The sequence below is a fragment of the Ascidiella aspersa genome, chromosome 9 (assembly GCF_963924565.1).
Source record: "Ascidiella aspersa chromosome 9, kaAscAspe10.2, whole genome shotgun sequence".
Classification (NCBI taxonomy): Eukaryota; Metazoa; Chordata; class Ascidiacea; order Phlebobranchia; family Ascidiidae; genus Ascidiella; species Ascidiella aspersa.
In genome coordinates, this window is record NC_139455.1 from 3,818,605 (window position 1) to 3,831,792 (window position 13,188).

The following is a 13,188-nucleotide window of genomic DNA, read 5'->3' on the forward strand; positions in this document are numbered from 1 at the left end:
AATGCTTGTTACATTTCGTTAGTTTAGAATATTTTACAGTTGTTGAACACATGTGCGTGTGCATCTTTTACTTTTTAAGTGTGCATAAATTTGCTAAAGAGGTCCATAAACTAAAAAGCTAGATGTGATCAATAATATAGCACATTTAACGAACATATACCATATCTGCACCAAGAGTAGGTATAGCCACAGATCTGGCATTGTTCAGTTCTGAACATCTCAGAGCATCCAAAATTAATGGTGTGAGGCCATCGAGGGAAGTAGGAGACATTACATGAACAACCTTTTTGCAAGACAAACCCCATCCTTTAGTTACTTTGCAGAAGCAAGTTTCTTTCTGACGGGCATTAAGTTCAACTTGCATGGCCCGGCCTGCCTTCTTTAGCATTGCTTTGGACACACTTCCTAAACAATACAATAAGAAATGAACGCAACACAAAAGTAATGTGATGTCACCTAAGTTCATTTTGAAAAGGTCAAATAGGGATAGCCACGAACTGCTTAGTAAACACAAATATCATCATGGCATCGTTCTGTGTTGACTTACTGAAAACTATAACACTATTATTAAGGTTAGGATGTCGTACCCATTCGACACTAAATAACATCATTACTAAGGTCAAAAAGCTAAAAATAAACAAATTTGAATGTTCAAAGGTAGCTTATTTGGCGATTAGGCCAAAATTTTCAATTACATCCAGTGGTAAACATACTATTAAAAAATACATTTTAAGGTAGAATCACAGTGCTTGGTGGCAAGCCATGGCTGAAATTCTTATATTTATTTATTATCAAAATGTTTTTTTATCCGATATTATCATTGGACGGACATCCCTAATTATTGTGTAGGTAATATCTTAAAATAAGATGCATTGGCATTATAAAATGAACTTAACGGACACAAATTGTGAGAGAAAAAAGCATATTTTTATGTTTCAATATTTTTCACATTATTCATACCTAGACAAAAGTACTCATATAAAAGCAAATCGTGCAAATGTACTGTGTATAGGCATCTGGTATCAATGGGTCAGCATGTTGGCTGTTATAAAATATTTGTTTGTGCACAATAAAGTACTGGTCTTACCCCAATTTAAATCAAACTGCTGACTGCAGTGATTTACCACGACATCACAGTTTTGAGTTGTTATGTCACCTCTGCACACTTGAACCGTGAATTTTCCATACGAGCAGTTGTTTTGGGCACTGTTCAAAATTATTAAAAGTTAATTTACATAAAATTGTGAAGTTCATGAATGTAATGACACATTTGAAATTCCTACGTTTTAGGTGAAGCTGAACTGCTACTAAGATCGCCAGTAGTTGTATCCTGTAATAATAAAAGCAAATAAAGACAAAAATTTGTGATCATTTGTAAATATTTTTAAATATTCATATATTCATCACAAAAACAGTCAACAAGGATTGTAATAGGTTTAGAATAGCAACTAATATGAAGGCAACAGAAAACAAATAAAATCACCTAATTTTTGTTTTGTGGATTATATTGATACAAATTCAATGCATATAACCGGGCTTCCAACACTTTTCAGTCTGCCTCCCCTTTTTAATTTTTTAAAGTTTTTGTGACTCCTAGTTGAAACATAACATTTCTTGTGGTCTACTCCGGTAGGCATTTGTTGAAGTAATGTACATTTTAAGGGCTTTGTTTTACATCTATTAGATTATTATGAAACAAAAAAAATGACATTTTAAAAATGTTACACCTTGTAAAAAAATTATACAGACTTACTCGCTACCCCTTAAACTCGTAATGTGATCCCCAGTTAAGGAAGCCCTGACCTAAGTATACCAGAAGATATTATTTTTAAAGTGTTATTGCTTTTACCTTAATCAATTTCAATTGACAACCAAACTTTTCCTCTGCACTTGTTAAAACAGATGTTGCGGCCTTGCTTTGCATAAAAGCCCAAAATCCCAGCTTTTTGATTGCCATTTCAACCATTTTAACTTTGCTTTGGATATCTTGAAATATTTTCTGAGCTGAAAAAGAAATATATAAATATATATTAAAACCAATTGTGCACTACAATTATTTAACCTTTTTAAAAAAAGGGAAATGTAGACTATAATTACATATATATTCTTAATTGTATATTGTCAGTCAAGTTGAAATAAAGGGTGTTAATGCAATACTATTCACATTAATTATACTTTTGAATCAACCGATTATAAAAATTATTTAGTAAACAATGACAGGTTGTTGATGAAATACCTTCAAGTACTTTGGCCCGAGAGCCATGCAATGTACATCCAGATTTTGTCTGGGTCTTTGTTACCCCATCAGGAAAACTTTCGACCTGTGAACACTGTTTGATGCAAAATGAGAGAAACTGTTTTGGGCATTCACACGTAACTGTGGTGATTTGACGATCCCGAAAAAACGATATGAACTTTTTTTCAGTATTTTTCACAATCAATTCATCCAGGCCAATAAGGAAAATATATCCTCTCTAAAATAAAAGTTATTTATCAGGATGTTTTTAAGAACTTTAAGATGCTAAATACTTCCAATGTTATAAGAAGTACAGAACTTAGTAAACCGAAAATCAGTTTGTTTGGATGTTATAGAAAGATATATTTCTCTATAAAAGCATCATCAGTATCTTAATTCGAATGAATCAACAGTTAAATGTATATACAAAATATTAGGTTCGCAGTAACCAAAATTCTTAAAGCTAAAGCAAATTATGGCCTAATAACATAGTAAAAACAGCTTTGAACTGTTTTAATTTCAATGACGCCATTTCATGATATAGGATTGGGATCGAATAAGATTTGTCTAAAATATTGGGTGTCGGTGTTGGAGTGAAACGTCAAGCATTGGACATCCCTAACGTTAGCTATACAATTAGTTAAACCACAAAATACACAACATTTTGTATACACGTACTTACAGTTTTGTCAATTTTAGCCACTACCTTCCATTTGAGGCTTTCACTAACTATTTCCAACAAAGCATTGTCAGTAAGTAATTTCAATTGATTTCTAGCAATTGTCACGACTCTTTCAAAGAGCATTCCTTCAATTTCCTTGCTTATGTCTGAGTGGCTAGTTTCATCCGAAGTCATCAAAACCAATTTTCCACTTTCATACATAAGTATCCCTACAACAATGTAAAAAATTAAAGGGTCATGTGACAGAAATCAATTTATTTTAAATATATATTGAAAAGGAGCAAACAAACAAAATCACTTTACAACCCTTCAGAAATATACAAAAAATAACCACTTTTGCTATTTATCAAGCGTAATTGTTTTTACATTTAAACCAAGGGTTCCCAACCTTTTTTTACACTTTGGCCCCTTTGAAAATTTTGAGAAATCAATGGCCCCCCAATTTTTTTCAACCGTTTGAAAAAATTAAGAAACATTATTTTAATTAAAAAAATGGTTTATACAGTAAAACCAGTAGTTAGAATGATAAAAAGATATAAATACAACACACAATAGACATGATAGTACATTAATTAGTTATTACATATTCAGTTTTCAGTTAATGTAATGGTTGAGCTTGTTTTTGCTCTGACAATGTCTTAATTGTAGGTTTAGTGGTGGAAAAAGACAGCCGCATGTCAAATTGAATATCCAAGGCACTGCGCTGCTTTGTCTTCAGAAGTAACATTGTTGAAAACCTGATTAAGCTTAGGATGCTTAGTTTTTTTAAATGTAGTCAAACTATCTTTCTCAAAGCTCAGTCGGGTTGCCCTCTCTTCTTGCGGATTCAAGAGTTCATTAAATTTTAATTATTTATTTTGTTATAGTGGAGTAGATTTAATACCCCTAGCCTAGGGGTCATGGCCCACAGGTTGGGAACCCCTGATCTAAATAATGATTTATTTAACTGTAGAATTCTTGCTGATGTAGAAAAATGCCTAAATTTTTTCAAGTATTGACTAAACTTACCTTTTAAATTCAACTGTAAAACTTTGTCATTTACAGTCTTTAGAGCCCTTTCAGCATTTTCTGAACTGTTTTTAGAAAAAACTTCAAAATATTCCATTTTGTTTTCAGATATCAATGGTGCAGACTTCAATAGTTTCTATATGTTGCAAAATATTTTAAAACAGGTATATATCTAATACCAAAAAATACAGCTGTTAAATTACTAACTTGATGCAAACTAATAGGTATTATAAAACACAATTTTGTGACTGAGTCAGGATATATTGTGCACTTTCCGAAGGCACCCCGTTTTAAAGAATTTAGAAATTATTAAAAAAATTACATAAAGCAAACAAAACTCAATCATTGTAGCAAATTAAAAGTGTTAAATGATGTTGTATAATATCAGGTGTCATAAAACAAAGCAAGCTCAATCACGAAAAAATAAGTTTTGGTAACATAATAGAATTGGGCAACAATGAGATATAGAGATGTATGTCATGAACTCACTTTTTGAAGCTGTTATCATACAATAAGCTATTGCTGCCAGGTATAATATATAACAGAGGGTTTCTCTTCCAGCAGTATATATTGCTGAAAGAGTAACACTATGTTATACTATTATCATACAGTTATAGGGTTCTCGTACCTTGTCAAGAATGGATTTTGCTTTGTCAACCATTTTGGGACTCCCTTTGAGTTGCAAACTTCCATTTTCCATAAAAATGGTTATATCTTTACATGATGTCCTAATTTCATCAATAATTCCACAACATTCCAGTACACTAGCATTAAGAAAGGTAACACTTTATTTTAGTTAGAAAAATTTATTCAAAACATTGTGTGAAAATTATACTTTCAAATATATGTTATTTATACGCGATTGTATGTATACTTAAAAACAAGAACATTCTGAAGATCAAACAATTTTTTTCTAGTTTTTCACTTAAAGTGTTATATTTATGTCTAGAGATTTACCAAGAAGGCAAAACAGTTGAATAAGGAGTGTCAGATGTTCCTTAAATTACTACCTTAAAAAAAATCATTTTCAAGGTTTAATTATAGAAAAAAACGTTTACCCAATATTGGCTTTATGTGAAGCATAGTTTACATTTCAATGAATCATTGTAACTTAAAATCTGCATTTTATCTAAAGAAAAATACTGTTTCTTTTCATACTTTGCCTCCTCTTGCGAAAAAGCCTTTTCAAACTCCTTTTGCAATTCCTGTTGGACAGCTTGTCGAACTTCCTTTACACTGCCTTGTACAGATGTTATTCGCATTCTAAACATGTGGAAAGGTGAACAAATAGTAGCACATAAATATATATATATATATATATATATATATATATATGGATAGAGAGAAATATTCTTTATAAAATGCTCCTAGTTGAGGAGCACTTTTATTTATTTTTAAAAGACTGTTTTTATTTTAGCTTAGTGTTTCTCAGCCTATGGGCCATGAACCAAAATTTGGTCACTGATCAAGTTTGTAAGGTCGCCAACTGCAGTAGTTTACATGGTCAGATTTATTGAGATGGTTTTGAGCTAAATTACTCCAAAATTTAAGAAAATCTTAGAATAAACATGTAGACATGACTCATATTGATCAAACGTTTTTTGTTTTGTTTACTTACAAGAGTTCTGCGAAGAAAATCGGGTGGCCGAAGCTTTTCTAATATACTTATACTTACGCTTAGTATTTGGTTATAAAAAAAGATAAAGAAACACTGTTTAAGCTTACTAAATGTATAATATTGCAAATCATATATGTTGGGCATTCAAACCAAAAAAAAACATTGAAAATGCAATATGTTATAAAGTTGTTGAACAATTTATGCACCTGGCTTCATTAATATCTTTTAATCTTTTTTGAACATCTGCCTTAAATCCAACCACAAACACTTTTCCAGTTTGATCAAAATTTGCAAATACTTTGGCAGAAGGATTGTTATACTTTTTTCTGGTAAACAATCCACTTTCATTTATATGGATTTTTCGGAGATAGATTATTTCCACTTGTATTTGCTTAATGGCAAACTTGTTGAATAAACTTTTTATTGCAGCCATTACTTGTGGATAAATTCCTTGGTAAACCTAAAAACATAATGCTAAAAAGGCTGATAGGGTAAATATGTTATATGTAATTATGTATACATTATATATATATATATATATATAAATAATTCATTCAAATACAAGTAAAACACGCATTAAAAATATTTTTTTTAATATTGGATCTTCTTTGTCATTTTTTTAACGACAAGGGCTGCAGAAAAAATTTATCACAATAAAGTGCTTCTTGAAGTTTCTTACCTTATAAAGTGTAACAAGCATCCTGTGAATTCCACTGTCATCCGGATGATCAAATTTTACCTCACCAAAACGATTTATATTTTGAAGCAGTTGCTGGCAGCAGTCATGATTTGCAATAAAATTTAAAATTTCACTCTCATCTTGATTGCACCGGTATAAAAATTGTGTTCTTTGCTTTTTGGCTTTTGACAGGTCAGTGAACATTTGCTTTATGACAGGTTTGTTTCTGTGTGGTTAAACAAAAAAACTTCAGTAACTTTAGAAATATATACATAGAAACTTTGTGATGTGCAAATAAATACATTTTGGTGATAACACTTTAAACTACAAGTTACCTTTCTTCAATCTCGGAAATTATTTTCAAAACTTCCTGCATTCGGTTTTCAACCCCCTGTCTGGTCCCGGAAAGTAAATAAGGATCGTGACTCATGACCAAAACGTCTTTGGTGCTTTTAAAAATGTATTCGTGGTGTTTTTCGAGCTCTGTAAAAATTTCTTCAGAAAAGTGATGCTCACTTGATGAGTATTGCGCAAGAACTTCATCAAAAAGATTTTCACATTCTTCTTTAAAACGTGGGACAGATTGCTCTAAAATCTAGAAACATTTAAATTAATCAGTGTTTCAATAACAATATGGTGTTGCCACTAAAATAAATAACTATACTAAAAGCACCACAGCTTTTATTACCTATTATTACCTTATAAAAAATGAATTATTATTAATGTTATTAATCTCATACTGATTTAGTTGTGCTGAATTGAATAACAACATTTCCATCTTCTTTCGTTAAAGTTGCTTTAGCCAAATGCTTAAATTCCTTTTTAATTTTAGATTTGTGGCTTTCAAGCATAAAATGGCCAACATGTTGATTTTCGACTGTCTTGCAAAAACGATAAGGATAAACCCTGTAATTACACATATTAAATGTATATTTTGGCCACAGTATTTACAATAATCTAACATACAGTGGGAAGAGCTTATTTAGGTGACTTGAAATTTCTTCAACTTTTTTGTCCACATCTTCGCTTAATCCAGCAACAAGCAGTCTATTGTCATACCACTTTGTAGTGATTCTCGAATTCTTTCCAGGTTGCTGTTTGACATTGAAGTAAGTAGAATCCTTTTGGAAAGCCTCATTCCACTGACAGAATTCAAATGTTTTAAGTTTTTTCTTGAATCCCGACAAAAATAAAATAAGGTTTTCTTCACAATATTCAGACAACAGCTTGTTTTTTGGGACATTAGAATTCTGTAATAAAATACATTTCAGCATTATTGTATGTATTGAGCCTAAGGCCTTATTCAATTTCAATATGTTTTTGAGGTACTTAAAACGGAAAAAATCAACATCCTGAGACAGCAAATAAAAGTAGATAGTGTATACTAGCTATGTCCGATACTATTTTATTCACAAATCGGTAAGATAATTTTTTCCCAGTTATTAATCCAAAATATATTTTGGCGTTAAGAAGTTTTGTTACCTTAAGCTGTAAAATAAATTACTGTTTTAGGTAAAAAAACACCCTGATTGACAGCAGATAAATGCTGCCCTACTATGGATGAAATGGCAATACCACAATTTGGTATAAAAATCTCCCTTGACTTAAACTATCGGACACCCCTACTGTAATGTGCATAATCATATTTTAGTCAAACTTATGTTTTTTCAGATTGAATAAATTAAAACCCACCTCGTTTCTACCGTTGCGCTGGAAGTTGTATACAAGGTGTGATTTACTATCAATGTTGTGATATTTAACAGTTACATGCGCTGAACAGACAAAGATTTGTCTTAGTGCCACCATGTGTTCTCTTGACATCATAATGCACCTGGCAATTGGCGTGTTCTTAGCAACAACCATAAAACATCCATTGGTATCTTGAATCCTAAACAAAAGAATGTTACACAACACTTCGATGCAATATTTCAAGTTTATAATAAGGAAGGTGCCTTTAATGCTGCATGAAATCTGCAATTTAAATCACTAAACCTATTTCTTTCACATCTTAAAATTGCCAAAGTCTGCAACTCCAGTGTTAAATTAATTATTATATTACTAAAGTATCAAGAAATCAAAAAAGAATTAACTCAAACTATTTTATAGAATTTAGTGATTCTTGAACTATTTTTGCCTGTTGAACACTATATAAAATCCTAAATTGCAGCACCCTTTCTGCAAAACAGAATTGCTTTGAAAAGAATTCATCCTTTAAACTTAGTGAGATGGGTGCACCCATTTTCAGAAACATATCAAATTGAAATGCAGTCAATATTTAAAGTTTTCTGCATTTTTGGGTATTTCCAAAAACTACAAAAAGTTCCAAGGCACACTGGACAGTATCTTAAAGAAAACTAGTAGTCAAATAACTTGCAACATTACAAATCAAAATTTACATTAAAATTTCCAATTTAAATCCAATAACCAAGGTGATATGATGCTTTAGGCTATACATACCGCTCCCCTAGAAAGTCATCAGGGTTAAGTTGTGGCACCCCATCTTGACTACATTCTTGTTGTTGGTTAACCTCTTCTATGTCATCTTCATGTCTAAAATGCATGTACATTAATCAGGCTTCCAGACTATCTTTTTACTATTCCAAATTGCTTGTACAATTTAACACTTTCATAAAAGGCATGTTTAATTAGACAACAATAAACTTTCTAAAAGAATAAAGTTTTAACCGAAATAAATTCATTATCACTACTTTTAGGTTTGTGTGTAAAATTCAATACACCACAAACAAAGTTAGCCCTAATTGTATATTTTGGATATTTCACTATGATACAAAATAAAAACGTAGGCAGTAAAACTAAAAAAAAATCAACCAGTAAACCAATTAAGATAAGTATAAATACAAAATTTCTGCATTTGACTTACTCATCATCAGAAGAAAATTTAGATGAAAGGGCATGTTCTTCAATATTGTCCGGATCGGGCGCAATAACTCCACACCTAACATTTTTTTTGACAAAAAAATTTGCAATTAATTAAAAACAAATTGAGTTTGGCATTTTGCGTAATGTGCAAAAACATTTAAAACAAAAATGTAACACATCTATTACAAACCGATCAAATGCCCGTTGGATACACAAAATGAAGAGGCTAAAGTAAGTTGCAAAAAGCGTGGCATCTTAATATAGCTTTTTTATTACTGCCATTCCTGCATTTGTATTAACTGTAAAACTCCAGTGGATCATTATACCGGTGGTGAAAAAAGTGGTTTATTACCAAATAATTAAGGTGACATAAAGTATGGTTTGTTTTGTCACTGAATTAAGGAAAAGGTTTTAAACTGTGTATTGGATGTCCTGGTGCGTTGTTTTCAATTTTTTGCATCTAAATATAACTGTTAACTGATTCAACTTTGTTTCAACATATTTATTACCAACCGATCAAATGCCCACGCAAAACAAAGAGGTTAGTGTAAGTTGCATAAAGCATGGCATCTAAATATAGTTGTTAATTGAGTCAACTTTAATGACAAATGACTCAACCTTAACTATGGTAATTTATAGTATTCCTACATAGGCCGTCAGAAATACGTCATTCGCCTGAGTAAGTGCTGGCAATTTTCACCAATGCACTTGTTTTACCTGGACATTGATTTATCATCATCTGATGGTGTTTCGTATTCATTGGTTTTACAAAGTTGTTCACCCTCAAGAAAGCTGTATTCAAAAAATCATTAATATCAGTTTGTAAAGATATAGTGTACTTTATTTTTTGGTATTGTTTAAATGATTAATTTTTTAAGTAGTTACAAGCTTATATTTATACCTGGCATACTTATAAAATCCAGATACACCAGAAGGGACAACTAACTGCTCTTGGTCACTTGAACTGGTAGTATTATCCTCTGATAGTGATTGTTCATAACGAGGTGGAAGTGGGTTTGAAATCAGGGTTGGGAGTGAAATGAATTCATTTGGTGGTCTGCTTTATAAAATAATATTCGTATATAAATGTGGAGGTAAATACTTCTTGTTGCAGTAACCGGTGAAACACAAAAAATGTTAGCCTGAAACACAATATATGCACATCATGCTTAAATGACAAAACTATTTAGTATGGAAAATTTCATTCCTGCATTTGTATAAACTGTAAAACAAAACCGGTGGATCATTATACCGGTAGTCAAAAAAGATAGGTTTATTACCAAAAAACCAAGGTTAGATAAAGTATATGGCTTGTTGTACTGACATAAGTAAGAGGTTGTAAACTCTGTATCATAATTTTCCAAGGGCTTAACACAATGATCCGTTTCATATGACTTATATTAATGTGCTAGGTAATTTACTTTATCTTTTGTGTCAAATAGTTTGCTAGATGTTTGCTTTGGTGATTGCTAGGTGAAATAATGCTAAGGGATCATATCAGATTTTTTCTAGTTTAAAACACTTAATATTTAAACATTTAAAAAATCTACATATTTTGTTTTGATGCTAAAGATTTGAATTGTAAGTTTTGTTGCTAATGACTTGAGTTGTACATTTGCTAAAACAATGACTTGGTTTCTTCAGAATGTCTTTATACACATTTAAATTATATCAGAATGATTTAACTACAGCGGTGTTGTTCTTCAACTATAGCTTTGTCTAAGCAAATAATGTCGGCAAAATGAGTAAAATGTAAATAATTTAAAAATGCAATTGAAAAAAAAACAGATTCCCACCACCCACCTTTGTACAACAGAACTGATCAATTGGGATTGACTAGTAGGATAAGAATTGTCTTCGGCACACGCTGTTTGTTCAGATTCGTCCTCATATGCAATTAGTTCCACCAACTGGTTGTAAGTCTCTTCTTTGTTGGATTGTCTGCAAAAACAAATAAAACAGTTTTACATGTTGCTTTGTAACCTTTTTGTTGCAATATATAAACTGTTGCTACCAGGTATAGTAATTTAATTAAAAAAACAGCTCCTCTGGGAATTGCAAACACAAATTTCCAATGGAGCTGGTTTTTGATTTTTGTTATTGTTGCAATGTAAAGTAAGACACTTTACACACAACTAAAAAACAACATATTGTCCCCTCACAAACTTATATTATATATAAATATATGTAATGAAACAATTTTCTATACAGAGAAACATACCTTGTTTCTAGTTTTTATTATTTGTCTAAATATTACTATATTTATAACATTTTTGTAAAGCTAAATTCTAGTTATAAAAAGTATTTTTCAAGAGCTAATATTATTATCAGCCTAGTGTAAAAGTTGGGGTGAACATAGAGAACTGATTGATTGCATTTGTTCACTTAAACATGGAATATTATCAGAATGGCCAACATGAGTGATTACAATCTGTGTTAACGCTAACGTGCTTTCCGACTTAAAAAGCCTGTATAAAATTAAACGAAAGTAGGTAATTATTGAATCAAAACCAGACAATAAATAACATATTACCAGACTAGTGTTCAAGATCCATTAGGGCATAATTAAAATTATAGTGGATAATTAAAAAAAATGTAATCACTTCTTTAAAACAATAGAGAATAATGGAAAAAACTCTTTGTTACCGTCTTAATTTATTTACTTAAGACTCAATTTGAGTTTTATATTTGCACATGAGTTAGACCAAAAAACAACAGATCTTGTAAGTCTACATATTTTGTGATGTCATAAACATTTATGTCGATTCTGGTCCATTTGACCCACACATTTTTTTAAGAATCAGCATTAAAAAATATTTAGGAAGTTGTGCGATAAAGGTTTGTAAACAGTAGGATACCTTTTGAATAAATTACAACTGTTTTTATATGTGAAGCTCCTATTTTACCTGTAGGAACTGTTGGGAAGGACATTCACAGTTTTTGTGACAGTAGATTCTTGCAGAAAGTGAATGTGTCTCACAGCATTATTGAGAGCATCCTTATAACCAGTGAGACGAACAGCTCCAGCACAAACTATATGGGTCATATTGTGACGTGATTGCTGACTTAGATAACTGTTTATCTCATGATAAAAGCGGGAGTCAAAACTTTCAACAAAAGTTGTAAAGGATGAGAAAAAATCCTGAATAATGGACTTTAATATTTCATCCGAATGCTGATTTGCTGTCTGAAAGAGTAATGAAATAAAATTAAAAATAAAATAAGTATTTCATCGGTGGTGGTGGATATGTTTTTACCCATATTGATAGCAGCAGCAAATGTTTTTTTCTGATGACTATCAAACTTGGTAAAATTTAAGTATATGCTAAATATGATATACATCATTCCCAAATATATTTTTACAGATGCTCTTTAATAGTTGTTTTGTATAATGTTATGTGTTATAAAATCCTATTTTGGGTTTAATCAACTAAAGATTATTTCCAAATGTGAGGACCTAAGGTGCTATTATATTGATTTTACATCTACTGGGATAACATCTGCGTTTGTTACACAATTATATATTGTATTTAAAGGTGAAATAAGAAGAATGAATTAACACCCATGGTTCAATCTTTAACCTTGTTTTACCCCAACTTACCCTCTTTTTTATTGTTACAATGAAGTAATTGGCGCCAGAAAAGTGACAATTTTCAACTTGGGCCACTGTTTTGATCTTTGCAATTAGCTCACGCAACAATACCGGTCTTTCTTGTACAAATTGGGACACATCATAGTTACAGGCAATCTTCAGATCCTTTGAGCTCTGAGCCCCCATTATTGCTGCGCCCGCTAAGACAACTGAAGCAGTTACACTTGCCGCCTTTGCTAGCCACATAGCTTTATGCTTGGTTAACAGTCCAGAGTATTATTTGCCAGCCACATAGCTTTATGCTTGGTTAACAGTCCAAAGTATTCTCTTTTTCTGCTAGGCCTTTATATGAACGACAGCGTCACATGCAAATGTCTGTTCGATCCGCGTCATATTTTGTGTTGTTGACGATGAGACTACCTCAGATTTTCTTTCGGGGAATACCCGGGTATTCAAGCCTGAGAGAAATACGATACAGCTGTCGCCTGTTTTG

The 13,188-nt window shown here is 31.5% G+C and overlaps 1 protein-coding gene across 1 annotated transcript; it reads right to left on the reverse strand.

Moving 5' to 3' along the window:
* Window positions 1–145: 145 nt before the first annotated feature.
* On the reverse strand, window positions 146–13,014 carry LOC146131946 (uncharacterized). Its single transcript, XM_083397150.1, has 22 exons — window positions 12,705–13,014; window positions 12,010–12,290; window positions 10,907–11,044; window positions 10,005–10,160; window positions 9,821–9,895; window positions 9,105–9,179; window positions 8,681–8,773; window positions 7,916–8,111; window positions 7,190–7,473; window positions 6,964–7,129; window positions 6,559–6,818; window positions 6,224–6,449; window positions 5,751–6,004; window positions 5,085–5,189; window positions 4,555–4,690; window positions 3,927–4,062; window positions 2,919–3,127; window positions 2,237–2,474; window positions 1,850–2,004; window positions 1,284–1,330; window positions 1,088–1,206; window positions 146–405 (listed from the first exon to the last, which is right to left on the reverse strand). Exons 1-22 carry the CDS (start codon window positions 12,939–12,941, stop codon window positions 146–148), a joined length of 3,846 nt encoding a protein of 1,281 aa, XP_083253276.1. The 5' UTR covers window positions 12,942–13,014.
* Window positions 13,015–13,188: the final 174 nt, after the last annotated feature.